General features: G+C 54.1%; 3 protein-coding genes and 1 non-coding gene across 7 annotated transcripts; 1 reads left to right on the top strand and 3 right to left on the bottom strand.

The window, feature by feature from the left end:
- The first annotated feature begins 37 nt into the window (after positions 1-37).
- On the top strand, positions 38-6,820 carry NMRK2 (nicotinamide riboside kinase 2). 3 transcript variants are annotated; one of them, XM_059831737.1, is made up of 8 exons: positions 38-181; positions 1,620-1,710; positions 3,101-3,149; positions 3,346-3,517; positions 5,154-5,225; positions 5,738-5,844; positions 6,263-6,348; positions 6,455-6,820. In XM_059831737.1, the coding sequence occupies exons 1-7, from the start codon at positions 156-158 to the stop codon at positions 6,346-6,348; spliced, it is 603 nt and encodes a 200-aa protein (XP_059687720.1). In that variant the 5' UTR covers positions 38-155; the 3' UTR covers positions 6,455-6,820. The 3 variants fall into 3 exon arrangements, with proteins under 3 accessions (XP_059687720.1, XP_059687721.1, XP_059687722.1); XM_059831738.1 differs by having other exon boundaries at positions 1,620-1,717; positions 3,093-3,149; positions 6,263-6,820; XM_059831739.1 differs by lacking the exon at positions 5,154-5,225 and having other exon boundaries at positions 6,263-6,820.
- A 5,445-nt stretch (positions 6,821-12,265) lies between these two features.
- DAPK3 (death associated protein kinase 3) lies at positions 12,266-17,133 on the bottom strand. 2 transcript variants are annotated; one of them, XM_059831670.1, is made up of 8 exons: positions 16,908-17,133; positions 14,887-15,247; positions 14,549-14,678; positions 14,320-14,368; positions 14,136-14,162; positions 13,883-14,035; positions 13,194-13,246; positions 12,266-12,946 (listed from the first exon to the last, which is right to left on the bottom strand). In XM_059831670.1, the coding sequence occupies exons 1-8, from the start codon at positions 16,967-16,969 to the stop codon at positions 12,435-12,437; spliced, it is 1,347 nt and encodes a 448-aa protein (XP_059687653.1). In that variant the 5' UTR covers positions 16,970-17,133; the 3' UTR covers positions 12,266-12,434. The 2 variants fall into 2 exon arrangements, with proteins under 2 accessions (XP_059687653.1, XP_059687652.1); XM_059831669.1 differs by having other exon boundaries at positions 12,266-12,977; positions 13,201-13,246.
- Positions 17,134-18,282: 1,149 nt separating this feature from the next.
- EEF2 (eukaryotic translation elongation factor 2) lies at positions 18,283-27,618 on the bottom strand. The gene is made up of 15 exons (XM_059831604.1): positions 27,538-27,618; positions 26,526-26,740; positions 25,649-25,830; positions 25,354-25,565; positions 24,371-24,549; positions 23,879-23,984; positions 23,445-23,558; positions 23,106-23,244; positions 22,486-22,681; positions 22,027-22,285; positions 21,592-21,699; positions 21,132-21,485; positions 19,994-20,176; positions 19,775-19,907; positions 18,283-18,897 (listed from the first exon to the last, which is right to left on the bottom strand). The coding sequence occupies exons 1-15, from the start codon at positions 27,538-27,540 to the stop codon at positions 18,704-18,706; spliced, it is 2,577 nt and encodes an 858-aa protein (XP_059687587.1). The 5' UTR covers positions 27,541-27,618; the 3' UTR covers positions 18,283-18,703.
- LOC132319947 (small nucleolar RNA SNORD37) lies at positions 23,752-23,820 on the bottom strand. Its single transcript, XR_009484550.1, has one exon. It is a non-coding gene; the product is annotated as a small nucleolar RNA SNORD37 (small nucleolar RNA).
- Positions 27,619-27,855: the final 237 nt, after the last annotated feature.

The raw sequence follows: 27,855 nt of genomic DNA, 5'->3' as shown, positions 1-27,855 counted from the left end.
TTCCTTCAATGAAATAGTAAGGCGAGGCAGAGCTGAGTGGGGGAAAATAGAGGGGAAAGGATAAGGTGGAGTTTTGTTCCGCTGCAAGTAATTGCAGCGTTTCTAAATTTGTTTTTTTCTCACCACATTCCCGCTAAGGAAGCAACTCTACAAAGATGAAATACATCATAGGCATCGGAGGGTAAGTTCCTGTTAATACTGCATATATACTGCTTTTTCTTCCCATTTAATTATTGTATGTAAGATGATTGAAGACTTGGAGATTATATATCTGACTATAAAACAATATTACAGGATTCTAGAAAAGTTGCGACTTGCTGACTCGCCATTCATGCTGCTTAAATACAGGGAGCTCTGCAGGGTGGCACAGACCAAACTTTTATAGCATTAACAGGAGGTAGGCTGAAATAGAAAAAAATATTTTAAGTCAATTTATAGGTCAGATGGAGTGGTGTGCCTCAACTATGAAAAAGGATGTTTTCAACAGTAAGTTAGGCTCTTAAAAGCTTCTCGAGGAAAAAAATCCTGCTTCAAATAAGATGGGGGTGAGGGGTGGTGTACAAAAAGCTTTTCTTTGCTCCAACAAAGTCGGATTTAGAAGCCAGCCCGTGTGCGTGCTAGGACAGGGCGACAGAGCTCGGCACATCCCCGCCGGCTGCAGAAGGGCTTGCAAAACTGGCACCGGGCAAGACCTTGATTTTTAACGCGGGTTAAAGACAGTGTGAGGTTTTTGTAGCCTTTTAATAAAAAATTAGGACTAAGCGCATTCAGGCTTGACAGCTCTCTCCTTTGGAGAGGAAGATTATTCAGGCCTTTTACATTAAAACGGGCGTTGCAGGTACAAAGAAGCCTGAATCGTTCTCTGAGAAAAGAGCGAGCTTCCCTCATTCGTAATTAATTTAAGGCATTTTTAAAAAGCACTCTTCGCAAGCCTTACTTTGACGGGGTGGCTTCTTAAGCTGATGAGCGTAAGCCTTCTAACGAGCAAGGGTGGTTCAGGGCAATGAACGCCAGCGAGGGCGCGTTTTATCTCTACCTCGTTAGCTGCCAGCTCCCTGCGCGGCGGCAGCTCTGCCGGGCCCCGGCGGCGAAGGCGCCAGCGGCCACCGAAGCCTTTGCGGGGGCTGACCGGGCGCCCGGAGGGAGGGCAGCTCAGCGGCTGGAGCCGCGCAGCCTCCTCCATCTTGAAGAGGCGCCCGCCGGGCTTCCCCCTGCTCGGGCAGATTCCGCCGAGAGCCAGGCTGGGGGAGCCCCGCCGGCCCTCCCGCCCGGGCAGCCGCGCTGAGGGGAGCAGAGATGGCGGCGCGGCCCCGCGCTCCCTCAGCGCGGCCGTTGAGCGCGCGGGAAGCGGCGCGGCCGTTAGGAGCGGCGCGAGTCACCGCCGGGCCCGCGCGCGCCCCCGGACGCAGCCAGTTGCCGGCGGGGAAGGGGCGGGGCGGAGGGCGGTCACAGCCAATCGGCGGCCAGCGCGCGCCGGGGCGCCGGCGAGGCGGGAAATTCAAACGGGTTGGGCGCGGGGCGCCGCCGGGGCTCGTTTTCCCTCAGAGCGTCCCGCTGAGGGCGGGGGGGGGGGTCCTGGCGGGTCCGCTAACGCGGTTCTGCCTCACCTCTCCGTGCAGTGTCACCAACGGTGGCAAAACCACCTTGACCAACAGAATCATCAAGGCGCTCCCCAACTGCTGCGTGGTCCATCAGGATGACTTCTTCAAGGTAAGCTGAGCTCCTCCCCTCGTTCAGAGAGTTAACTGCTGCTCGTACATGTAGTGATAGTTGTAGCAGGTCCCCCTGTAAGTTTTAGACACTTGTGCATGCTTTCCAAGTAAGTTTTGTCAGCTTAGGAGTAACGCACTTTGATTCATTTATTTTCAATATATTTAATGTTTTTAATTACTTTGGACAAGCGAGGAGACGCTGACCTTTACAAATGTCTGTATCTGCCAGTTTCCACAGAAGTGGAGCTTGGCACAGCCAAGCACAGAACAGTTGCAGCAAAAGCTTCCTTCGGTTTTAACAACAGATCTAACTTTAGGTCAAATTACTAATCTAAGTTAAAGGTTATTTACTGTGCTCTGCACAAATAATTTTCTCCACGTTGGGTTTTCCTCCTTATTTTATTTAAGCAAGAATGTTGCTTATAAATGATACCTTAGGATTTAAGCACCCCTACGCTGCTTTACATACAGAATGACAGTTTTATCGGGGAGCTTTGACAGACCAGAAACCCAATTCAAAGATTGCTAAAGAGGAATAGAGAAGACCTGCGCTGACTTGGCTGCCTTCCGCACCAGGCCCAGGAGAGCAGCAGGGGAAGCGGTCACATCAGAACCGCGTTGTTAAACCCTGTAGGCTGTAGCCATTTCACAGGAATTACAATATAGCTGGACCCCACCATATGTGGAGGTCCAAGAGATGTATGTGGCAATAAGCTTCAAGTAGCTGTATGTTGTCCCCCGACACGCAAGGAGCTCCAGCATCGGCAGCCGCGTGGTCGGTTTGTTCTGCCTTTGCAGAGCGCGTGCCATACGAAACGGAGTGAGACGCTCATTTGGAAGCGCCTCTTCGCCAGAAGCCTTGTGCACAAATTTGGTCAGATACAAGCCCTTAAAGTACAGGAGGAATTTTCCATAAACATATAGAACTTCTCGCTAGTGTTTAGCTTGCAAATGCTAGTGCAAATAAAGTTATAACTAAGTGATCAAGTGTCGTGCTATGCTGACCTGCATTTTTATTAGAGCTGTTAGGAGTTAAAATAGCTATTATTGAACATGTAAATTTTAGCAGTTACTTAACACTGTATTTGCATTTTAAGTTCTTACATGTTGACTTACAAACAGGGGCCTATAGTATTTTGGCTAATAACACCGTATCAAATTATTAACCTAGAACTCTTTGCCCAAAGTGGTTTGACTGAGCCAAGAAAATTTTTCAAAGTTCTTGGGGTTGGTGAAAGATGGGAACTTACATTTTAGGGTCTGTAATTGTTTTGTTAAGTGAACACTTGCTTTGTTGTGTATTGCAGTAGTGCCCAGGTTGTGATCGGATCTTAGGTAACTGATCACGCTGAGTTTGCAGCAATGTTTTATTGCTCACTATATTTCAGCCACAAGATCAAATAGAAGTCGGGGAAGACGGCTTTAAGCAATGGGATGGTAAGAGCAGTGTTCGCTATAGGATGCAGTAATGTATATTTTTCCTAAGTATTTCTTTTAAATTTACTGTTAAATCTTTAATAATTAATGTAATCTCAATTTTACAAGTTCATTCTATATTATACTTTCAAGCTTATGTGGTTCGTGGTATTTGATTGTACACCTTTTTCCCACCCACCCCCTTTCTTCTGACTAGTGTTGGACTCCTTGGATATGGAGGCAATGGTGAGCACTGTGCGTGCATGGATTGAGAACCCAGTGAAGTTTGCCCGTTCCCACGGGGTGAATGTAACGCCTGGCTCTAAAGAGCCAGCCTCCAAAGATATCCATATATTGGTCATTGAAGGCTTCCTGCTTTATAATTACAAGTAAGGTTTGGGGAACTATTAACGGTTTGCCAGGGAAGAACACTAGATCCCTAGTGCCAGGGCTAAAACCTCCCTTTCACTAATATACCCTTCCTGCCTTGTTCTGAGGTACCACGCATAAGAATTTTTCTCACGTAAAATGCAAATTTTGCCAGTAAATGCTGGTAGAAGTGAGGTGCACAAGGTGGCTTTCTCAAGGTAACGTAGGCAGCTCTCATCTAGGGCACACCCTTAAACTCTCGGGCACGGGGAGCTTTAAATCCGAACTCGAAAACACTGAGCCAGCAGTGAAGGCACAGGCTTCCCTCCTGGTCTCCCACCATGGTGCCTAAACCTCGACCTGAAAAGGTCGTTGATGAGAACAAGGACATAACCTGTTCTGCATTGACTACTTGGAATCTCTCCTGGAACTTAGGAATAGATCTCTCATGTGATACACATGCTTGTTTAACACTGACTAAATTGAGCTTAGTAATTAATTGCACATTGGCGCAAAGATCAACTTTTTTTCTTGTATGGGGGGAAAAATGCTTTGCAGGAAGATGGGGAGACTAGACTAGCAGTGAAGAAAGAAAATTTCCAATAGCTAAATAGATAAACTTCAGAAAATTGCATGCTATAAACATGATGAGCAAAAGATTCTTGGCTCCAAACTATAGTTTTGTTTACACAAGTCTTTCAAGAGAACAAGCTGTGCATGACACTTGGCAAAAACGGAGTTGTTTATAAGCTGTACCATAAGACAAGCAGCACCATTCCAGCTTTCCAAACCCAATGTAAAATGGCAGTCTCGGACTATCCATACTGAGAATGGCCAACTGGAGATTGCGCTGGCAAGCTGCCGGTGCTCCTGGCCTGTCCCCGGGGAGGTAACTCTCGGTATCTCTCCTGAAGGTTACAAATAACTCCGAAGCGCTCCGTCTTTTTAACAGGAGCCTTTCCTTAGTCCAGAGGGAGTGTTTCATCCATGGACCTGGAGCTTACTCAGTTCATACTATATTAAGCAATTATGCAACCCACAGCAGGCTTTTAGAAGTCTCAGTCTCACCAGGTTCGAACTAGATTTGCTTTAAGGATTTTTTGGTGTTTATTTTCTTCAGCCTAATAGGAGCACGACGCAGTAAGCTGCAGCAGAGCTAACTGCCTGTATTTTTGGAAAAGAATGTGAGCTGATGAGCTGCCTTGTACCAAATCCATGTGCCCATGCACATTTTGACAGCTTGCTTCAGCACAACAGGCCAGACAGTTTGATAGTTCATGTCCGATTGATGAACCGCAACCTCTGTCTACTGCAAGCAGAATTTGGAATGATCTAGAAGGAGTCAGGGTTCACACCCCAGGTCTTCCCAGCCCAGTGTCTGATCCTCCACAGTAACTACTAGCAGGTTATTTGGGTGGGAAAAGTTATCTGCCATACCATTCTGACCTATAAAACCCAGCATTCTTCATGTCTTATAGCTACTAATAAACCCACCGTACATTAGCTTGTGTCTTAACAAAAACACTTACACTTCTGTTGTCTACAGTAGACACACAAGAAAGGCAGAAAGATTTTTTATGGCTTTCGGGATAATTTAACACTTTCCTCTGTCAGAAAAAATAAATAGACACATTCTTTCTTCCTACCCTACCCCAGACCACTGATAGACCTATTTGACATACGCTACTACCTGGCAGTTCCATACGAAGAATGCAAAAGGAGAAGAAGGTAAGAAGATTCTTTGACGTAAGTCTAATCCTTCCTTCCAGTAAAGACTCTGCTAGAGGCAAGCCTTCAGGCTGCCTTTATGTTGCTATTAATGGGATACACTGGTGTCACAAATTGGAATTACAGTTGAAAATTTTAATATAATTGGAAAAAGAGACTTTCAGATGGCGTTTTCTGAAACTTTAGATCTGGCAGTCCCCTTTTAGGGAGACCAGCACATCGGTGCAAAAGGAACGGAGTTGTTGCGTGCTTCCCCCGTGAGCATCAGTAAACCCCCAGAGACTGCCTGCTTGGCCTTCATCAGCTACCTGTAGCTTCTGTATTCTCTTGGGGTGCTTAAATAAACTTGTTGCAAAACACAGGGAAATATCAGTGAGAAACTGGAGTGGGACCATCAGCTCTTACATAAATGCAACTGAGCAGCTGACAGACTAGCTTCAGGCTTTAGCAGTGTGCAAGCAGCAGCGCGATCCCGGTAGTCCTGATGTTCTTCTCCACTTTGATGTTTGCAGCACACGTAACTACACCGTTCCTGACCCCCCGGGTCTCTTTGATGGCCACGTCTGGCCCATGTACTTAAAACACAGGAAAGAAATGGAGGACAATGGCGTTGATGTCGGTAAGCCTCCCTAAATACAAATCCTTTGGTGGTGTACTTTGGATTTTAAGGAAGCCAGTAATTTAATTCAAGGAAACTTTAACTGTAACGTTGCAAGGCACTATTTTTACTACTAAGTTGTAATCCTGGCCTACTTTCTGTCCAGATAAATATATAAATATATGCAGTTTTATAGCTAATAACTTCTTCCCTTTGTTTCATATTATAAGCACTTGGGGGGGGGGAGAAAAACCACATTCTTTATAATGGGATAAGAGATTTTGCAGGCCGTAGCTTTTTCAGGATGGTTCTGTTTTTCCAGTTGGAAAACAAACTGTCATTTGGGTCAACAGAGTATGAAATATCTGAAAAATCATCTACAGAAATGTTCTGATCAGAAAGAAACCTGCAGCCTGAAACCTCCATCTCTTTCTTTCAGTTTATTTAGATGGACTGAAGTCTAGAGATGAACTTTACAATCAAGTCTTTGAAGATATTCAGAACAAGCTTTTAAATTGCTTATAGGTAAATACCTCCCTTGCTCCTGAGGGGGTGAAACATGAGGGACTGACTGCTGGAAAGAACCCGCTCCTACGCTTGGATAGTCACACTTTCCCTTCTTGCTTTTCAGGGTCTGGGAAGACCTGAAAGACCCATGTACAGAAAGATGTAAATAGTACCCGGAAGTCGGAATGAGGGTTTATTTGTGTAAACTCTTCTTATACTGTCCTTTGGAAAGTATCTTTTGTATATAATTGAAAAATGAAGATAACTTATTCACAACTGTGATGGACAGGATTGTTTTGGGTTTTTTTTAATTATTTTATATTCCACTGGCTTAAACCTAAGTTGAAAATGCATTTTTGTAATGGAACAAGTAGAGCTGTGTCTGGAAAACAACTGACTCTTCTGCTTATGTGTTTCTGCAGATATTAAGTCTTTATGTAATGGCTTGTTTGTAATGTCATCTCTTCAGTAAAAATCAATTTAAAATCTCTTTTTTGAGGTCCTGTTTTAATATGTCAGTCACCTTTACTGTAGTAGAAATAGGTGCAGAGCTCCCCCAAAACACACCGACAGCCCCTGCTTTTTCATATGGCATTTGAAATGTCATTCCTGTGTGGCCTCAAACCTCCTTCCATGTGTTGCTGCTTCGGTTTAAGTGATGACACCAGCCTGGAAGGCCAGCTTGGACATCCCAGCCAGAGAGAGATTCTCAGTGGCGATTATGAGGTGAACGGTACTTCAGATATCTTTAAAGCGCTGGTATGAAACCAGTTTTATGTCAGCCTCAGCTTTGCAGTGTTTCTCACTTCACACTCAAAACAACTGAGCGTGTGAAGATGCTATGGCCCAAGGTGAGAAGTTTGGACAGAAGCCTTGATTTCTGCCTTTTGCAATCCAAACAGGAATGTTATTTGGTCCTGAATTCTCCAGCTAGGTGCACCTCAAGAGGTGGAAATGGCTGTATTTGTGCATTTAAAATCCAGAAGGCAAATCGGAGTAGCAGCCTTGTATCAAAATTGTGCTGCCTTAGGAACCTTCAGGAATTAGTACTGAAAACGCCATCCTAATTTCAGTTTGAAACAGCATTTAAACACATCCTGAGAGCACATGTGCAGTGTATTTACCAGCAGACTTTTCATTAACTCTCTGTGAGTTAATCCGTGCTATAGAGAGCTGCCCTCTGTGCCCCTGCCTAATCTGCCTTCAAAACGTGCCTGCAGAGGAGCTTGCACCCAAAGAGGTTATATACTTGTGGCAAAATCCTGCGTTAAAGCCCTGGATAGTGCATTACAGCTCTGTAAAATGTAGGTACAGGAGGTTCTGCATTTTCAAATGCTTTTTGTAAGTTTGTAGAAAGTCCACAAATTTCTTGCTCATCTACATCCTCCCTTTCTAGCAAAACTATAACTAAAACATCAGTGGTAATAGTTTTACTGATTTTTCTTTTGATAGGCTTTTTCTCAGTATTACAGTGAGATAAAAAAAGCCTCCCACTCCAAGCAAGATAGCACAAAAGAAGTGATTAGGCAAGCAAAATCGGAATATTGAAATAAGTCACAACATGGAGCATAACATGCTTGAGAAAGGAATGGGGCTATTGTTCCTGAAGCAAAACTGAGTGGTAGCCCTTTATTTTCCTGCTTATCATGTACTTTCTTTGAGAACAACGTTCTGCCTGAACTTCCTCTTTTATGAACAGTGCAACTCCTATTCCTCGCCAGGCTTTTAGGTAGAACCTCCACCCAGGAGCCAAGCAATGGTGAAAAATGTCATCTCCTCTTCGCCCTGTCCACTCGGCTGGGCCTGTGCTGCCACCAGCCGTGCCTGGGGCAGCATCTGCACTGGCGTGTGCCGGGGACAACAGCAGCTCGTCCTGGCTGTAGAATAGACTAGACTAGACTATTTCAGCTGGAAAGGACCTACAACGATCATCTCGTCCAACTGCCTGACCACTTCAGGGCTGACCAAAAGCTAAAGCATGTTCTTAAGGGCATTGTCCAAACGCCTCTTAAACCCTGACAGGCTTTGGGGCATCGACCACCTCTCAAGGAAGTCTGTTCCAGGGTCTGACCACCCTCTCGGTAAAGAAACGCTTCCGAATGTCCAGTCTAAACCTCCCCTGGCGCAGCTTTGAGCCACTCCCAGGCGTCCTGTCCCTGGATCCCAGGGAGAAGAGCTCAGCACCTCCCTCTCCGCACCCCCTCCTCAGGAAGCTGCAGAGAGCAACGAGGTCGCCCCTCAGCCTCCTTTTCTCCAAACGAGACCAACCCAGAGTGCTCAGCCGCTCCTCGGAGGACATGCCTTCCAGCCCTTCCCCAGCTGGGCTGCCCTCCTCTGGAGGCATTCGAGGACCTTCACATCCTTCTCAAATGGTGGGGCCCAGCACTGTAGCTCTGCACGCACCATGAAGACCTGGCTGCAGCGTTGTCCTTGGCCGGTGGCTAGCTCCAAGCTAATAATAAACTCTCCACACCGCTCCGTGCCTGGTAACTAATTGAGCTTAAATACTGCGGTGAGATAGGTGAGCGTGGTGAGATCTGTCAACCCGCTATCGAAATACACCGGCTAAAGATAGGAAGTGCCATTAACCTGATGTACTAAAGCACATGCGGCGCACCACGCATAAAAGGTTCACCATGTTAAAGTACAAAACCTCTCACGTGGGATGAGTGTGGTGATCTTTTGGGCGCTAAAATAACTTGGCTGTGGTGTCAGCGCAGCTCGCTTCAGGAGATTTTTGGGCATGCCTTAATTAGAAACATTGCTCCAGAAAAGCAGCTGCCACAGATTAGCAAGAAGTCACCCAAAAAAACCATCAAGCCTGTCTCAAGGGGTGTTTTAAACAGCCTGGTGAAGCAGCCAGCAGCAAGTCAGATCCACCACCTTGTCCTCGTGTTACACCGCTATTTTCCGATTGTCTGGCCGGAACGGGGATGCCGCAGCCAGAAACGAGACGCGAATACTGACAGCATCACCCACACTTCCACGAGCTATAAAAAGGCATATTTCCTTGTGTGCAACCCCGTGCGTGCCTGGAGAGACCCACAAAACTATAATTACACCGTTAGACAGCCAGGCGCTCGTCAATGGCAAAGCCGAGGAACGCCTGGGCCGGGGACAGTGTGCTGCGACTTGTCACCGATACCTTGTAAGTCCATTTGACATCGTTACATGGAGCGTTTCCCGCAGATTAGCTGCAGCTCTGCTCGCTGGCAGAAAAAAAGCAGTCCCAGCTCCCCAGCGGGATCTGGCATATTATTTCCATCAGGGTTTCCCCCGTGTTAACAGAGAGGTTTAACCCTCACCTGATAAGCCGCGCAAAACCATTTTGCTTTCACAAAGACATATAAGGGAAAAGACATCGCGCTCGCTCCAAGCCAGCCTCTAGGAAGCAAAAATCGAAGCCTAAAAAAGGCGCTTTGATATTGTCTGCCCCCAGAGAATATAAAACGCCCCGGGGCGGTGTTAGCTCCGGTTGCAAGGCAGGGAAAAGAGGCAGAACGTCCCAGTACCTCACATCGCCGAAATCTCCTGGGGACCAGCATAGCCCCCCGTTTCTGAGCACCACCCTAGCTCCTAGGGTGTTTAGTATTAGCTGAGTTCCTACAGCGTTTATCTCCTGGACACTTTCTCCCCAGTAAATCCTCCTCCATGGTGAGCGGTAGGTATTTTCCCCCTTCTTTGCAGCTGTACGTGGTACATCGTGCAGCCTGCTGAACTCATGCCAGTACTCTGCAATTTAAAACCCTCTAAAGCAGGTCACCCTGCGCCTGAGTGCAGCAGCAACAGAAGCCACCCCAAATTCTGCTTTTTAAAAAATATTTTGGTGTTATCTTGTGCATCCACCAGGATGAGATCTGCTACCACCCCCTCCGGAGCAGCGTACCTGCTGGGCAGCTGGGGAAGAGACGGGCACGCCGGCCAGGGTGAATGGCCAGCGACTTCCAAGAGCCTTTTGGGAGCATGAAACAGAAACCCGTGGCATGAGGAGCATCTGGGAAGCCTTAGCACTATGTGAACTTTGCACAGCTCGGGAACAACTGTTGCTATAGGATTTCCATACATCCTTTCACACACTACCTCTGGTGACCAATCATCTCTGTGAGAGCAGACCAAATGCCCAGGACACCAGCTGAATCCGCACCCCAAATCCCAGCCCCAAGGACTCAGCGCCTGGGGGGAGGACGATGGCCCCAAGCTCCCCTGGCCAGGCTCCGGCGTCGCCACCACAGCCGGACCCCCCCTCCAGCACGCTGGGACCGCGGCACAGACCCCGGGACACTGCCGCCAGCTGAGCTGTCACGCCGTCACCCTTGGATGCCAAGCACCTTGGCCTGGAAAAATGGGACAGACTAAAATTATCCCCGGGCCCGCGTGCCCCGCGGGTTGGGATGTAACCTACACCCCGTGGGACGTCAGCAGGCAGCGGCCGGCACGCGGGGCTGCCCAACGGCTGGCGTGGACGGGGGCACACGGCACGTCCCCTCCACCCAGGCTGTGCCCGTCTTGCCGCCACCCCAGACACCCGGGGAGCTGGGGGTGGGACACTGGAGTGACAGCCTAAATTGAGCAAATCCCCTCGGCTCGGAGCTCAGCCGGAGGAAAACCCACCGCCACCCCCCCCGCCGTGGGTGCTGGCGAGCCAGAGGGACGCCTGCCATCCACTGGGATTTGGCCGGTGATTCCCCCAGATCAAATTCATCTTGGCTCCATCACCACAGGGCTGTGGGCAGCCGGAAACCCCTCGGTGCTCCCGGCAGAAACCTGGCCCCGGGCTCTTGTGCATGCTCTGCGGAAAGTGGTGGTTTGGAATGTCATCCCCCTGTCCCCAGGAGGCATGGGGAGAGGGGAGGGGGTCCAGCCCATGCTGGCCCCCCAGCCCTGGCCACCAGCTGCTCTCCTGTGCTCGCCAGCGCATCTCCTGGTGATGCCAGAGCCCAGCAGCCCTTCTGGGCCCCGATAATATTGGGGCCAATTCCTTATCCACTCTCCTCCCATGCAAAATGGGATCTGGTCGGTCCCCTGCAAAAGGGGGACCCCTGGGGAAACAGGTAGGGACCCCACAGAAACCCTGGGACCCGCCCCGCACCCAAGGTCCTTCCCCGACCAAGCCCCATGGACCTCCCCAAACCCCACAGACCTTCTCCAATTCCCAGGACCATCCGTCAACATTCCCTGAGCCCCCCAGACCTCCCCCGGGATCTGAGGCAAGAGGGGCTGGGGGCTCCCCCAGCTCGGGAGCATCCTGCAACCCAGCCCCAGAGCCCCCTCCAAGCCTGCAGGGAGGTCACCTGCCAGCGTTGGGGCTGACAAGGCAAAAAATAAGACTTTCCTCTCTCAAATGAAGGAAATCCCTCTGGGATGGGAGCTCAAACACCATTTGGGGGCACAGCAGAGGAGCTGTCACCCCCCGGCATGTCCTTGTCCCCTTCCCACCACTTGTCCTCCCACGGCAGGAGCCAAGGCGGCCGCCCCGGTGCACGGAAACCTTTATTTTGTTAAAAGGGGGAGCGCCCGGTGGGACCAAGGGCAAGGGGCAGGGGGGTGCGATGCCCCGGGGGGAATGGGGGACTGCTGGGGTCACGTGTTGGGCCACGCAGGAATTGGTCCTCGGTCATAGCTCGCGCGTGGCAGACACTGAGCTGCTGACAGGGTTTAGAGGAGGGGTCTCCCCACCAAGACCCCCTGCCAGGCAGGGCGCTGCGGCAGCTCCGAGACCCAGGCCCCGGGTGGGACGGGGAGGGGAGAACTGGTCCCCGAGCCCTGTGGCAGCGAGGCGGGGGAGCGGCTGGGAGCATGAGGAGCATGCGGATGGCAAGCCAAGCAAGAGCCGCACACAGGAAGCCAAAACCCAGGTGAGCACAACTCAAGCCCCCTGAGGCGGGGGTCTCCAGGCAGGCACAAGCCCCCGGCACGCCACCGCGAGCCCAGCAGAGCCCGGGGACATTTACCGAAAGCTGTCGGTGGACCGGCTCCTTGGGCGAGCAAGGGGCAGAGCCACCGAGGTCCCTTCGGCGCTGCCTGCCGCTGCGGGTCAGCGGGGGGGATCCGGGAAGGACGACCCAACCTCAGCCCGAGGGCAGCCGACCCTGGCTCCGGCCGAGCTAGCGGATGCTGCCATCTCCCTCACCGCTCTGCAGCTTCTCCCGCTCAATGGACCACACCAGCTCCTGGACAAACTTCATCTCTGAAGCCACCTGCTTGGCCAATGCCTCGTAGTGGTTCTCCAGCTTTCGGTAACGCCTCTTGAGGCCGTTGGCCACCTGCACCACGCTCTTGGTCTCCTCCTGCGCCTGTTTCTTCAGGGCCTCTGTCTTCTGCAGCTCCTGACGGATCTGGCGGAGATCCTGGCTGATGCTCTCGTTCTCTTCCTTGTACCACGTCTCCTTCTCCTCATAAATGGACAGCAGGGCCTCGATGTCCTCCTGGAAGGACTTCTTGTTCCTCTCCAGCTCTCGGAGGCTCTCCTCGGCTGCAGCCACCTCCTCCATGACCTTGGAGAAGCGCTCAAAGTTGATGTATGTGTTGTTTGGCGGCATGCTGGAGTGGGACTTGATGGTGTACTCCTTCAGGCGCGTGGTCTTCAGCCGGCGGCGCTCGGGCTTCTTGCAGTTGTCTTCATTGCGGACGTTCCTCCTCTTGATCACCTGCGGAGAGGGACGGCCGTAGGCGTCGGGCGCAGCCGGGACAGCGGGAGCCGGACAGCTTCGGCACCCACCCGCAGTCCCCTGGCAGCGCGACCACCAGCGGCTCCAAACCAGCCCCAACTGGGGGCTGGAAGAGCAGTGGAGAGCTGCCGGTGCATCAACACCCGCCCTCGACCTCGTGGAGGTCTGACACCCAAAAGGTGCCGATTCTTTAACTTCTCACCTTAATCCAAGGGTGTTCCAGGCTTTGAGCGATGGTCATCCGCTTCCTGCAAGAACAGCAAGGCTGTGACCGAGGGGCAGAGACCTTGCTGCCTCTGTCCCAGTTAAACTCCTGGAAGAGCAGCTCAGATCCTATCGCCTTTGGGGCGCGGATGAGCCCAGACAAACTCGCCGTACTCAGGGGCCACCCCAGACAGGGGCCGCATCCAGTTCCCGTGCCCTCAGCCAGCCCCCCAAGAGCAAATACACGCAGAAGAGCCCGCACGAACCTCCTGACCAAGGCACAGCACCACTGCTCCCACCCCAGCCCAGGGCCCTGCGTTCTCTGGTCAGCCCCTGACCCCTTCCAAACCCCGCTCCCTCCTTTTCAGCTGAGCTGCTGCACCCTCAGGGTGATCCCAGAATTCACCCCATGCCTGACATGGGGGAGAGACTTTGGTTTCAAGATGTTTTGCAACACCAAATCCTACAAGCAGCAGGAGGGAAAAGGGGGGATAAATGGGATTTATAAACAACCAGCACAACAGGGATGGGCAAAGGCCTCTGGGCTGGCAGCAGGCAGGCTCAGAGCTAAAGCCTAGCGCAGGCAGGAGACGTGGGAGCTGCCTGTACACCGGGGGTCGGGGCAGGAGGGACCGTCCCCTCTCCCAGGGTAATCCCCAGCTCTGCTCCCCGTCTCTCACTTGGGGTCCTTGACGAGCAGGCGGCGGATGAAGTCCTTGGCCAGCTCACTGGTGTTGCTGAAATACTCCTCGTCGAAGTCGTAGTTGACGGCGGATATGTTGGTCAGGGTCTCCTGCTTCGTTTCCCCCAGGAAGGGGGAGGCTCCGCTCAGCCTGCAGCGAGAGCGGGTTGTGACACCCCAAAAAGGCAACAGCCCGAGGAGGGGGACTCGCCCTGCAGCGCCCGTCTCCCCCAGACTCCCCTTATACTCACAGGATGTAAGTGATGACTCCAATGCTCCTGGAAGAGAGAGGAAGACGAGGCTGAAGCCCCGCAGAGCGCCGTCGGTCCCCTCTCCCTGTGCTTTCAGCAAGAGGGGAGATACACCGGCACAAGCCTGGTCCTGGGGACCGGCCGCTGGTGCCACTGGAAGGTCCTCGGGAGGGGAATCACTCACCACATGTCAGCCTCCAGCCCCAGGGGTTCGTAGTTCACAATTTCTGGGGCTTTAGAAGGAAAGAGGGGAGAAAACAGGTTTATTTTGGGGGAAAGAAGTCTGTCCCCATGGACACATCCCAGCAGCTGCCCAACCTGCTGCACCAGGGCTTTGGGCGTCTCGCGGGGATTAAGCCAAAGCTTTCAGAGCCCAGAGGAGCCCCACAGCCACACCGTCAGCCAGGTCTCACCTACAAACTCCGGGGTCCCAAATATATTCTTGAATTCATTCCCGGCCTCAATCTTGTGGGCAATCCCGAAGTCGATGAGTTTGATACGAGGGTTTGGCACGTTCTTGTCCAGCAGCATGATGTTCTCCGGCTGCAGGGGGAGAGGAGCCGGCGTTTACCCCCACATGCTCGCCCACGGAAGCCTTGTGCCGCCCTGGGCTCCTCTCCCCGGAGGAGAGGACACACACCTCAAGTAGGGAGAGACCCCAGAGCCAGCCCCACTGCTCCGCAGGAACCTGGATGCTCATCCCCACTCCCCAGCTGCCGAGCACGGGGCGTTTGCACCTCCCAGACCTCACCTTCAGGTCAAAGTGGGCAATGCGCTTGGAGTGGAGGTAGTGCACGCCGTCCAGGATCTGCTTGAGGAACTGGGTGGCCTCCTCCTCCGTCAGGGACTCCTTCTCAGCCAGGAAATCAAAGAGCTCGCCGCCCGAGACCAGCTCCAGGATCAGCACCACGTCCGTCTTGTTCTCGAAGATGTCGTGCAGCGTGATGATGTTGGGGTGCTGGATCTCCCGCAGGATGTCCACCTCCCTCTCAATCTCCTCCCGGCTCACACCCCGACGGCTGGATGACAGCCGACGCTTCTTGATGAATTTGGCTGCGTATTCCAGACCCGTTTTCCTCTCCCGGCATTTTCGTACAATGGCAAACTGGCCGCTGTGGGATGCGGGGAGGAAGTGAAGAGAGGAGCTCCTGCATCGCACATGCCGGCGTGTGCTTGGCAGCGGGGTCAGCACCGGCACGACGATGGGGGACACTGCGTGCAGGGATACTGTGCTGCGCAGGAGGATGCACGGTTTCCCCGGGGTCTGTCAGGAATTGGGGTCCTCCCAAACGCAGCCGATGATGCCCGCCTGCTCCCAGAACACTCCCAGGGTTTACACACCCTGGCACCACTGGAGCAGGCGTGTAAACCCCCGCGCTGCCCGGGATGGAGGAAGGGAATTCCTGCCAGGGACGCGGCAGCTGCTGACCCTCCCCAGGCTGTTCAGGTGCTGCTGTGACTGCCTGGGGTGGGAGATGCCCCTCGGCCCCCGTTTCCAGCCAGGAGCCCCCAGGCTGCTCCCAAGAGCAAACCCTGGAGCCCAGCGATCTCAGGAGACCATAAAGCTCTGATGGGGAAGGTCGGGGTGGGGTGGGAATGCCTGAAATAAGAGTAACAGCAGGCGACAGCTTAGTTCAAGTGTGTGGTGGTTGGGGGCCCGGGGGAGGCAGAGCTCTGGGCATCCACAGGCGCTTCAAGGAGCCAGGTCCTGCCAACACCGGCATCGCTGCTACGGCAGGATCCCGACTCTTCTCCCTCCCCGCCCCGGCTGAGCCCCCCGCGGCCCCTCTGCCAGGACGCACAAGGGCCCCCCAACGCCTTCCCCTGAGGACGGGATCCAGCCCACGTCCCCAGGCTGCTCCCTCCCCTCCCCGCTGCCCCGGCCATTGGCCATCCCCGCAGGCACACAGTGACGTGTGGTCCCCGTCACTGGCCTCCGTCACCAGCCTCTGCGTGTGCCCAGACCCAACACTCCTTTATACATCCCTGGATCGTGGCCGGGGCCACCCACAGCCCCCCTGGGGCAGGGACCAGCCGTGCCCAGGTGGGATCCGGCCCCCAGGCACCACGTCCGTCCCCACAGCTCACACCGGACCGCAGCTACAGCACAGCCCCGAAGGGACCTGGAGCAAGCCCCTGGAAGCTCCCCCCCTTTTAAAAAAAACGCTAAAGCCACTCAAAATGTTTCCGCTGCACAATTATTTCCCTGTGCCCCATGCCCAGGCAGCCATGGTTGCAGCAGACCCCGAGTCCCAGCGGTGCCGGCACAGGGCTGGCGTGGCCAAGGCAGCGCTGGAGGATCCAAACCCAGCCCACACCCCCCCCACCGCCACCGCCTTTGCATCCCAGATGATTAAATCCCATTTGCATGCAGTGATTCACCCCCAGATCTGTCCCGCAGGCACAGAGCCGGGCAGCAGCGATGGAGAAGGGCCGGAAGCTGTCAGCACCGGCCTGGCAGCCCTGGCCAAACCCGGACAGGACAGGAGCTCTGCAGGCAGAGCTCTGCTAGGCCTGCCCAGATATAGGACCGAGCTTAATGTTAATTATTGCCTTTTTAAAAAATATATAGCTGCTAGAGGTGCCTGGCTCTCAACACAGCCCCCGGCCCCCAGACCTATCGCCGGCAGGTAGCACAGAGAGGGCACAGGGGATGCCACCGGCACGGGGACACCATGAGGGTGGCAGCAGCCAGGTGAAGCTCCGGGCTCAGCAGTCGGGCAGGGGGTGCAGCCACGGAAGCCCCCCTGGGCGCGGCGGGATGTCACTCACCTGCCCAGCTCTTCCCCCATCTCGTAGAAGTCCTCCACGCTCTCCTGCCGGAAGGTGGACATGGCTGCGGGGCCCTCGTGGGGCTGAAGCCGCCCCGACCCTGCAAGCGGAGGACGGCGGGGAGCAGCCGGGGATCAGCACCTGGGGCACCAAAAAGGGGGTTTATGCCCTGGGAGCCGCACACCGACACCAGCAACGGACCCACTGCAGCAGCTCAGGGCCGGGACCTGGCACAGGGACCCCGTCCCCCGCGGGGGCAGAGGGCAGGGAGCCCCGAAGCAGCGCAGCCCCATGCCATGCTGCACTGTGGGGCAGTGGGGCCGAGCCGCAGATTAGTCCTGGGGCCCCCCCTCGTCTCATCACACCTCAAGGCCCATGGGAACCCCCTGCCCACCCTGGCCCCAGCAGAGATGCCCTGAAGGGAGAGAGGAGGGAATAGGGGCGGTGGCTGCGTGGGCCCCATGGCCGCCCCGGCCCCCATCCTCAATCGCAAACCCCCCCATCACCGCAGCCAGCGACACCCGGCTGTGGCGGAGGGACCCCCCAACCTGGTCAGCAGCACCCCACTGCCCCCGCCCTGCCCACAGCCAGCATCGCCCCAGCCCCCACTGCCCCTCCCTGCCCCACAGCCCCCACACCCACAGCCCCCCCATCCCGATCCCCCACTGCCCCTCCTTGCCCTATAGGCCCCACACCCACAGCCCCCCCATCCCGATCCCCCACTGCCCCTCCCTGCCCCACCGGCCGCAAACCCAGAGCCCCTCCCTGCCCCACAGCCCCCACAGTTCCCCCACCCCGATCCCCCACTGCCCCTCCTTGCCCTATAGGCCCCACAGCCCCCCCATCCCGATGCCCCACAGCTCCCTTCCTGCCCCATAGGCCTCAAACCCAGAGCCCCTCCTTGCCCCATTGCCCCCACACCCCGATGCCCCACTGGCCCTCCCTGCCCCACAGCCCCCACACCCACAGGCCCCTCCCTGCCCCACAGGCCGCAAACCCGCAGCCCCCCCACCCCTCACAGCCCCACCCACCTCTTAACCCCCCCAAATTCAAGCCACCGCCCCTCTCCCGCCCCCAGAGCCCCCCAAACCCCCTCCCAGCCCCACAGCCCCCTCAGTCCCCCCCCGGCCCCACCTGGGCCGCCGCCGCCCGCGTCGCCGCCGCCGCATTCCAGCACTGCTCCCGGCTCCGCCCACCCCTGGCTCCGCCCCCCGCGCCTACCGGCGGGGCGGGGCGCCGCGTGGAGAGGGGCGGAGCAAAGGGTGAGCACCCCGGTGCTGCCCCTCCCACCCGCAGCACTGTTTCTCCACCCGGTCCTCCCGCCCGGAAGAGGGCGCCCCATTTCTGCCTGGGAAAGTACCCGAAGCACATGGAATCACCATTATCCAATTTTATTAATTCCAGTGGCACTAATACAGGCGGCGATGGTCACGACGGACAGTCACACTGCAGACGGGCATCCCCTCCCCTTCCTCATTTTGCATCGATTTACCCCGTTTTGGGAGAAACGAAGGAGCACCTGTCCCTCCCCCAACCTTCTGCAGAAACGCTTTGAGTCAAATAAATACAGAATTGGGCAAATCTAGTGGAAATGGTTTAGTTACAATGGCAAAGATGAGTCATGTGCAACACAGAAACCTATAAGGCTTTTTTTTTTTTCTTCCTCATTTAGTCTCAAATCGCTATGAAACCAATTAACAATGCAAAGAGACGGTGGTCACGGGCGTCTACCCCTTCGCACGGGCTAATTAATTAATTTTTTCACTCCCCCCCTCCCCGGAGTCCAGCGAGTTTAATTAGAGTTTGTCAAGGAAGTTGTCGAGGGCAGGGATGCCTTCCTTCAGCCCTTTGCGTTTGCGGGTCTCAGCCACCACCTGGCAGGGACGGCTGGCGCTGTCGAAGGGATCCCCGGGCAGGATCTGCCAGTGGTCGAAGACGCACTGGGGGAAAGCCTGGCCCCCCGTGTTGGACCTCAAATCCGCCGTGAAACCTGTGAGGGAGAAGAGAGGGAAGGGGGGGGTGTGAGGTGGAAGGGATACAGACAAAGTTCGGCGTCACCTCCAGCAGAACCGGCACTCCAGGTCACCGCCGGCACGTCTAGAGCAAAGGGACCCAAAGCCTACGGAGATGCCAACCACAGGGGACCTCTGCCACGAGGAACGGCCGGGAGTGGGGCTTGGAGAGATGGCTGCGGGGAGACCTCACTGTGGCCTCTCAATACTTCAAGGGGGCTTCTAAGACAAGGACAGCCTTTAGTAGGGCCCATAGCGCTAGGCCAAGGGGAAATGGTTTTAAACCTGAAGAGGGGAGATTCAGACTGGATAAAAGGAAGAAATTCTTTACGCTGAGGGTGGTGAGGCGCTGGCACAGGTTGCCCAGAGAGGTGGGAGATGCCCCATCCCTGGAAATATTCGAGGTCAGGTTGGACGGGGCTCTGAGCAACCTGCTCCAGTTGAAGACGTCCCTGCTCATGGCAGGGGGTTGGACGAGATGACCTTTAACGGTCCCTTCCCACCCAAACCATCCTGTGATGTCAGTCTCTTCTCACGTAACAAGCAACAGGACGAGGAAAGGGCCTCAAGTTGCGCCAAGGGAGGTTTAGATTGGGTATTAGGAAATATTTCTTCACCAAAAGGGTTGTCGAGCATTGGAACAGGTTTAAAAAGATGCGTAGATGTGGCGCTTGGGACACGGTTTAGTGGCGGCCTTGGCAGTGTTAGGGTTACAGTGGGACTCCATGACCTCAAGGGTCCTTTCCAACCAAAATGATTCTACAGTTCTCCAAGCGTTGCCATCGGACAGCCGGACGCAAAGACCTCCTTCCTTCCCAGGGCTGGGGGCCGCGCGCCCAGGACCCACACACTCACCAAAGGACTCGTTGACAGGCAGGTAGGCCTTGACCACGAACATGGGGGTGCCGGCCACCTGGGTCTCCTCAAACACGTGGCCACGCTTCCTGTTCAGCACACCGTAGATGCCACCCACCACCTGCTCCGGGCACTGCAAGAGAGAGGTGTCAGGACCGCAAACCGCCCGCTCGCATTTTCTTCGCCCAGGATCTTCTGGGCCAAGCAGAGGTTCCTCACCTGGATTTCCACAAGGTAGATGGGCTCCATGAGCCTGGGCTGAGCGGTGAGCACGCAGGCGTACAGGCATCGCCTGGCAGTGGGAATGATCTGCCCGCCTCCGCGGTGGATGGCATCGGCGTGCAGGGTGACGTCGTGCACATCGAAACGCACGGCACGCATGTTCTCCTCACACAGGACCCCCTGGAAAAGCAGAGCAGGGGGTGGTCAGCCAACACTGTCGGGGGACAGCTGGTGTTCCCTACCAGAAGGTTCCGGTCCCTCAGCTTAAGGGCATTCCTTGGAAGCGGGTCCTAGAGCAGGAGGCACAAGAGCCCACTTGGAGCCCCCAAGGAGCCATTCAACAAGTCATTTTCCTGGCCTAGGACCCAAGAACCAGCTACTCCTGCCTCCGCGTCCCCACTGCAGCTCCTCAGAGGTGGCTTCAGGCACTGAAACCATTTTTACCAGTATCTTCATGCAACAGCTCCAAGGTCCAGGTCAGCAGAAGCGCTGACACACATTTATGCTGCTGCAACCCAAGTATTTGGCCAGGAAAAGCAGTTTTTCCACATTACTGGGACAAAAAAGAAAAACCCTGTTGGCACAGTATCTCCTCCTTCTGACTGAGACTAACTTAAAAAAAAGTAAACAGGCAAAAAACCCTCTCCTGCTGCTGTTCTCAGTCTACCTGTCAACTTGCTATTTTGGAGTAATCTCCTGTCTAGTCCCGAAAAAGTAATTTGTAAACAACGCCAAATCTTTGCTGAGGCTCTCGGAGTACCTTTCATTTTCTTTTGACACCAGTTGTGTTATTTATCTTAATAGTTTCTGTCCCTGCTGTTGCACTTTGCTCTCTGAAAAGCTTTTTAAAATTTTAAGTACATGCTGCCACGATGAATTTCTCCGCACTTGTGGGAGAAGGCTTTTTGTCCTGATGCAGTGTGTTTTGTCGTCTAAACCGCTATGACACCTTCACTGCAGCTGTCAGCGAGTTTCATTTATCCTAAAAGATACTTCTGAATTATAAATACATCGCACTGTATGTGACAGTCTTTCCAAAATTTCTTTGAAAAGACATGCAGTAGCCATTTATGATGCCGCACACTGCCAGAGCGATCCCAGCCCTGCCGCGACCAGAGCCAGGCACTGCCCCTACCTCCTTCGTCGCCCACTGGAAGCCGGCCACCACACTGTCCTTGATCTCATTCAGGTACTGCACTCCCTTGGTGATGTCGGTCAGGATGTTGGGGCCGGTGCCGTCGGGACCAAAGCACCAGATTTTCCTGGCTTCGGTGACATCCCACTCGTACTTCTCAGCCAGATAACGAGCTCGTTGCTTCAGCTCCTGACGAGCAGAGACCTCACCCTTGTCGATGTCTTCAGCCAAGCCATCTGGGAAGGGCCGGGCCTTCATGTACAGCCTGTTGTGTTTGTTGGGGGACTTGGAAAGGCACATCACGTTGGACTCCTCGCTGACCGTCTCACGGTAGGACACAACAGGATCCGATTTCTGCAGTGACAAAGAGCAGGAAGAGCAGTGAGCCACCAACCAAACCACAGCTCACCAAATACCTGCTCAGAGCTCACCAACAGCTCAGCTGCCGCAGCCCCTCTACCTTAATAGGGATGCACGCGTGGTCCTCTTCCAGATCCTTCAGGCAGATCTCCAAGTGCAGCTCCCCTGCACCAGCGATGATGTGCTCCCCAGACTCCTCAATGATGCACTGAAAAGACCATTTATGCAGCAGGTGAGGCTTTCGACGGCAATGCAACAAAAGCTCTCACACATAAAATACTAGTGACTGTCTCAGATTTTTGGTTTTGACTCACAGAGCTACTTTTAGATGCTCTTTCCACTGATCTGGGGATGAGTCAGCACCAACCCCAAGGTGAAATGCAGTATTCCTTCCCACTCTGGTAGGGCTAGGACCAATGCTCAGCTCAAGACTTCTCTGCCAGCACCCCCAGCACAACCACGATTAGAGGCAGAAGCCTCCTGTGCCAGCAGCACCAGGATTTCTCCTGTCCCCGAAACCGTTTCAGACATTCACCTGCACCATAGGGTCAGACTTGGCAAGACGCTTCAGTCCCTCCACCAGCTTGGGCAGGTCCGCTGGGTTCTTGGCTTCCACAGCCACACGCACAACGGGGCTGACGCTGAACTTCATGACTCTCATGTTGTGAGCGTGCTCAAAGGTGGTGATGGTTCCAGTCTTCACAAGGAACTGGTCAACACCAACCAGACCAACAATGTTTCCACAAGGCACGTCCTCGATGGGTTCGACGTAGCGGCCCATCATGAGAATGGTCCTGGCAAAAGAGAAAGTTGTTTTAATAAAGTCTGAAGGGAGGAGGTCCCACCAAGCAGTATCCTGGAGTTGCGGCAGCAGACTTGAAGTCCACGGTCAAGTGTCTTGCGTGGCCTCAGAGATGAAAAGAGACCCAAGACAGTTCTAGAACCACAAATCCTAACCACAGCTCTGAGCACACTCCACCCAGCCAGGACTGACCTTTGAATTGGCTTCAGGTACAGATCCTCCTTCTTGCCAGGTGTGTAGTTTGGTCCCATGATTCTGACTTTCAAGCCAGTTGAGACGAGACCAGAGAAGACACGTCCAAATGCGTAGAAACGTCCCTTGTCAGAGGTTGGCACCATTTTAGAGATGTACATCATGAGGGGGCCTTTGGGGTCACAGTTCTTAATACCTGGGAGGAAGGGGAGAGATCAGCTTAGTTCAGTACCACTTCTAGCATTTGGTATACGTGCCCTGTCCCCGTCCCTCCCTCCCCAAATCCCAACACGAGACCTGTACCCACTATTGTCCCAGCCTGTCGACTTCTGTCCAGACAGCTGGCCAGCCCAACCAGAAAGAAAGACCACATCGCCAAGAGATGTTTTAAACAAACACAGGCTCAGACTGAGCCTTTGGCATATACCCTGGCTACTCTCCAGTTACTTAACTAGCTCAGGAGCAAAGCTCGTAAGCTTGTTTGATCCATACTAGAAAAGCTACAGACTCAAGAATTACGGTAGCTACCACGCTGTGTACTTGGAGAACAAGATGGCTACAGGCATGCTGGAGCACTTTTGTGAAGAGATGCCTGGCAGCAAAGCAGCGGCTCATCATACCTATGGCAGCCTCATCATCAGGGGGTCCCTCGTAGAGCAGCTCACAGCGGTACTTCTGGGCTGTGACAGGAGAAGGCAGGTGAATGGTGATCATCTGCAGCAGGGCATCTCCGGCAGGCAGCCACCGCCTCATCACGGCCTGAGCAGAGATCAGAGGAGTAAGACCCAGGCAGACTGTTCACAACCTGGGAGGCAACCTTCCCTTGCTTCCCCAACCTCCAAGCTGCCAACAGCACCTTCCCACCCAAGCAGGGTTTGTAGCTGCTTCGTAAGCTGACATAGTCGGAGCAGCACAACTACTCGTGTCTCCTCCCCACAGACACTTCAGACCAATCTCACCTTCAGCAGGGGTTTGCCCTCCTTGTCCTTATCTTCACTGTCAAGCTTGATGTCCAGTTTCTCAATCAGTTTAGCCGCCTCCTCTTTCTTGAAGTTCATGATTGCATCAAAAACCTGGAACAACAGCAGCAGTTACGAACGTCACCGGTGACCCAGTTTGAAGCAGACGCAGCACAAATGTCTCTAAAGAGAATCTCTGTTCTTGCTCATCACCCAGCTGAATCCATTTGGAGGCTCAAACACATACTTGCCTGCGCAATATCTACTACCAGCTTCCCTGCCCGCACAAAGTAACGAACTAGGCTTGTGTCAGATACTTAAATTTCTTCAATCAGACAAGTCAGGTCAAAGTGAAGAAATTTTCCATCATCACGCACTGTAACTGAACCAGAGAGCATAAGGCACCAGCAAGGGCTGAACACTAAGGAATTCACCTTGAAGATGGGGTCAAGGATGAGCTGGCAGAAGGTCCTGGGCAGTTTCTTTCCATCAGGGCTGGTAGCAGATTTGCTGAACTTGCCAGTAGCAGGATCAAAATACCTAGAGAAAGAATCAAGTCAGACAAGTATCAACGCTCAGTTTAGCTGCAGAAGCATGGCTTGTTGTGCTTGCTCAGGCCAGAGGAAAAAGCTGCTGAGTAAGAGCTATCTTCATACCTTCCCCCACCACTCTCAGGTTTTCAGAGCTCACCAAAATGCATTTAACTCACACTGCCAACTCACCATCCCCTCCCATTTATCTGTGTGTTTCCTAGTCTGCAAAGATTTTACAAGAAACAGTTCTTTTGCTAGCACATGCATCAAGTCACTGAGACGAGGCCGTAAGCAGGCACGACCACATCGTCCCTCCTGACCCATCTTCCACAGTGTCAGGCTGCAGCCACACAGAGCTGATCTGGAATTAAAATCAACAGCCCAACTCCTCACCTGTCTCCCCACAACTTCTTCATCATGTCTTCTACTTTCTTGGCACGCTCAGATGGATTCAGCTGGGCATCACCCTTGGCAGCAAACTTTGCAACATACATTTCAGCAAACTGTTTCAGAGTGAAAGCCCAGCCATGCAGGCCAGAACCAAAGCCGACGGTACCAAGCACTGGATCAATCTGAAAGGGAAGAGGAGAGCTGGGTTAGAGAGGAACAGCCACAAAGCGTTACAGCAGTCAGCCTATTCCATCCCAAACAACACTCAAGCACAAGAAGAATTTGAAGATGGAGCTTCTACAGGACTCTTGAGCAGGTGTGACAGCGGCCATCTCCAAGGTCCAGGGACAGCCTGGCCATTTTAGCTTTGTACCGCATAACTAGATCGGTTTTTCTTCACTTCCACAAACTATGTACTCAAGACAGCTCAGCAGCTGCACAGATTTGTGTGCGGGTAAGATTCCTGTCCTTCACGGGGAGTATCAACAATACATGAAAATCTGCAGCATGCAGGAGAGCACTCAGGGGGAACAAAGCGCAAGCTTTTTCCTCAGAGCCGACAGCCCTGCTCGCTGCCCAGGAACCCAGCGGGGAGCAGTGCTCAGAGCGCAGGGGCTGGTAAACACCCACCGGCCTTCCATTTCAGAAGACAGCTGGGGGAGGGACGCTGCGTAGGAGCCTAGGATCTTACATCACCCAGCATCACAGATGTGACGTGGGCAAGAAGGTGTCCTACAAAACAAGGGCATCCTTGGTAAACAGAGACAACACTTTCTTGTATTTATAGTCTTTATTTGCTCAAGCCTTGAACTAACAGGATTTCAGAGAAAAGCTAGCGAGAGCTCCAAACCAGTGCAAGCCTGAGTAGTAGGGGCAGCTTCGTTATTCTACTCTCACTGCTCCACTTAAGACAGGAAAGAGCCACAACTGCTCCTTCTCATGAAAGGAGATTATTTTGAACGCAGCATTCGCAGCCTTCCACTTACCATGATATTTCCCATGGGGCCACTTTCTCCTTCTCCATACGTGGAGATAATGACGTTCACATTTTCCACTATGCGCTGGAAGGTCTGGTACAGCTCTTCTGGCTCCAGCTGCAGCTCCAGCAGCGCTCGGTCCATTTTGTTCATCATCAGTACAGGCTTGATCCTCTCGGCAATGGCCTGACGCAGCACAGTCTCTGTCTGCACACACACGCCTGCCAAACACAGGGGGATTAGTTACCATCTTCAAACTTGCCCAACATACACTCCAGTTGCATATGGCTGCAGAAGACCTTACCAGAGACACAGTCTACAACAACCAGAGCACCATCAGTGACACGAAGAGCAGCAGTGACCTCTGAAGAGAAGTCCACGTGCCCAGGAGAATCAATCAGGTTGATCAAGAAACCAGAACCATCCTTGCTCTGCTTGATGAAGGCCAAATCATTTTCAGAAAGCTCATAAAATAGGGAAATAGCTCTGAAAAAAAGGAAAAACTATTAAAATTATTATCTACACATTACCCCTCCCCAGTGCTTAGAAACAGCCTTTTATCCCACACAGACAGCTGCGCCTGGGCTTAAAGATTTCCTGAAGTGTATTCCTGAGAGGCCAGAGTGGGGGATAACCAGGCACACAGGCTAAGATCTTCCCTTCCTACGCTCTCCTGAAAGCATAACCTCTTCTTCACTCCATGCCACTTAAAGTGCCCAAAGAGGGTTCCATTTCTTCCAGCTTTTTCTACTAGGCCCAATCTCCTTTTTGATCCCTTTTCCTGCCACTTAGGGTCCTCAAAGCACCCATGGTGACACAGCCGCCAGGTACATCACCAGAGATGCTCCCAAGACAGTCTCCACACCGCATCCGCAGGACTCCAGCTGACATCAGCCACATCCAACAGCCCCAGTGCTAAAATGGAAGGCTGAAGCTCATGCTGCACATCTATTTCTCAGTGGCCACCAAGGCAGTGCTCTGTGATTCACCCCAAGCCAATCAATACTTGCTCTTTCATTTAAGCAATCCTCACAAGCGAGAGATGAGCTTCTGCACTAGACTAGAGAAAGCCTGATGCCGTCTTCTTTCATCTCATGATTGAAACAGTGGAGGACTCAAAGCCCCCCTGAGCTCAGACCACGCAGCAGGAACACCGAGGTGCCTGAAGGGAGGGAACTCACGTTGATTTGATGGTGATGCACCGTTCCTGCTCATCCTTCCTTGTGTCAGTGAAACGGGTCTCCCCCGCACGGGCAGAGGCAATGATACCAGCTTTGCATACCAGAGAATCAGTCAAGGTTGATTTGCCGTGATCAACGTGGGCAATCACAGACATGTTTCTGATGTTGGCCTTTTTGTCCATGATGGCCCGTATCTGGTCTACTGTGAAGTTCACCTTGAAGAATGAGAGAAGGGGGCGGAAAACACAGGGTATGTAGAAACAGCTTTGGCAATTCTAGGAAGCCCAACCAACACCACAAATACCTGACATTGCCATGCTTAGTCACACCGACATCAATTCTGCCTGTGCAGCCCATGTTATAAGACAACCCACAGCAAGGGCACTGCAGACACAGGCATTAGAAGCAGCAGGGCCTGGGCCTGCAGCACAAGCACCCGGTGCCCTCGCTCTCTGGCTCAGCGTTCTGCAAACGGCAGCAACGTCAACAATTCCTTGAAGCAAACCCCCACTAAAACAGAACCCTCGTTCAGTCGCTGCTCCGCGGCGGGCGGGTGACAGGCCGCTGCGCCGGTATGCTTGCCCCCACCCGGGCCGCAGCGTTACATAAGGCAGCCACTGGCCACCGCAAAGGCCCGTCCCCGGCGTCAACACCGCCCCGGTGCCACATCACCGCCGCCGCTCCCCCTCCCCGCAGGGCAGACGTAGCACCACCGGGCCCCACCACCACGGCAGCGGGAGAGGAGGGCCCTCCGGGGGCTGGCACAGACCCCCAGAGCCACCGAGCCCCACCCGCCGTGCAAGGGCCCCGAGTCTCCCCGGGGACAGTCCCCTCCCCCCGGGCACGCTTTCCAGCCCCACCCCTCTCCCCTCAGCAGCGACCCAGCCCGGCACGACAGGCCGCTGCCACCGCCGCAGGCCCGCGGGCCCTCCCGGGGTAACCATCCCCACCACCGCAGCGAGCACGATGCCCCCTCGGCCCCCCGGGGCGGCGGCAGGACGCGGGGCCTCACCATGGTGGCGGATGGCGGTGGATTCTCCGGGGCGGGGGGGTTACAGCAATGGCGGCGGCGACAGCCCTGTCTCGCTGGCGAGCGCAGAGCGGGCGGAAGAGAACGCTGACGTCAACCGCCCCCTTCTTATACGACGGCGCCGGCCGGGGGGCGGAACATGCGCACCCGGCACCCAAGGCGCATGCGTAGCCGCGCCTCTCTGGCCCGCAGCGGCCGGCAGGCTCTATGGTTGGGAGGGCTGTTCCGCCGGGGCGGGACCACGTGGCCGCTCACCGGGGCTGCACCGGGGCCTGCGGGGGAGCGGGACCGGCAGCTCCC

The sequence above is a fragment of the Gavia stellata genome, chromosome 32, assembly GCF_030936135.1.
Source record: "Gavia stellata isolate bGavSte3 chromosome 32, bGavSte3.hap2, whole genome shotgun sequence".
In the NCBI taxonomy this organism is placed as follows: Eukaryota; Metazoa; Chordata; class Aves; order Gaviiformes; family Gaviidae; genus Gavia; species Gavia stellata.
Note: the sequence above shows the minus strand (reverse complement) of the source record. Positions and strands in the feature narration are given on the sequence as shown.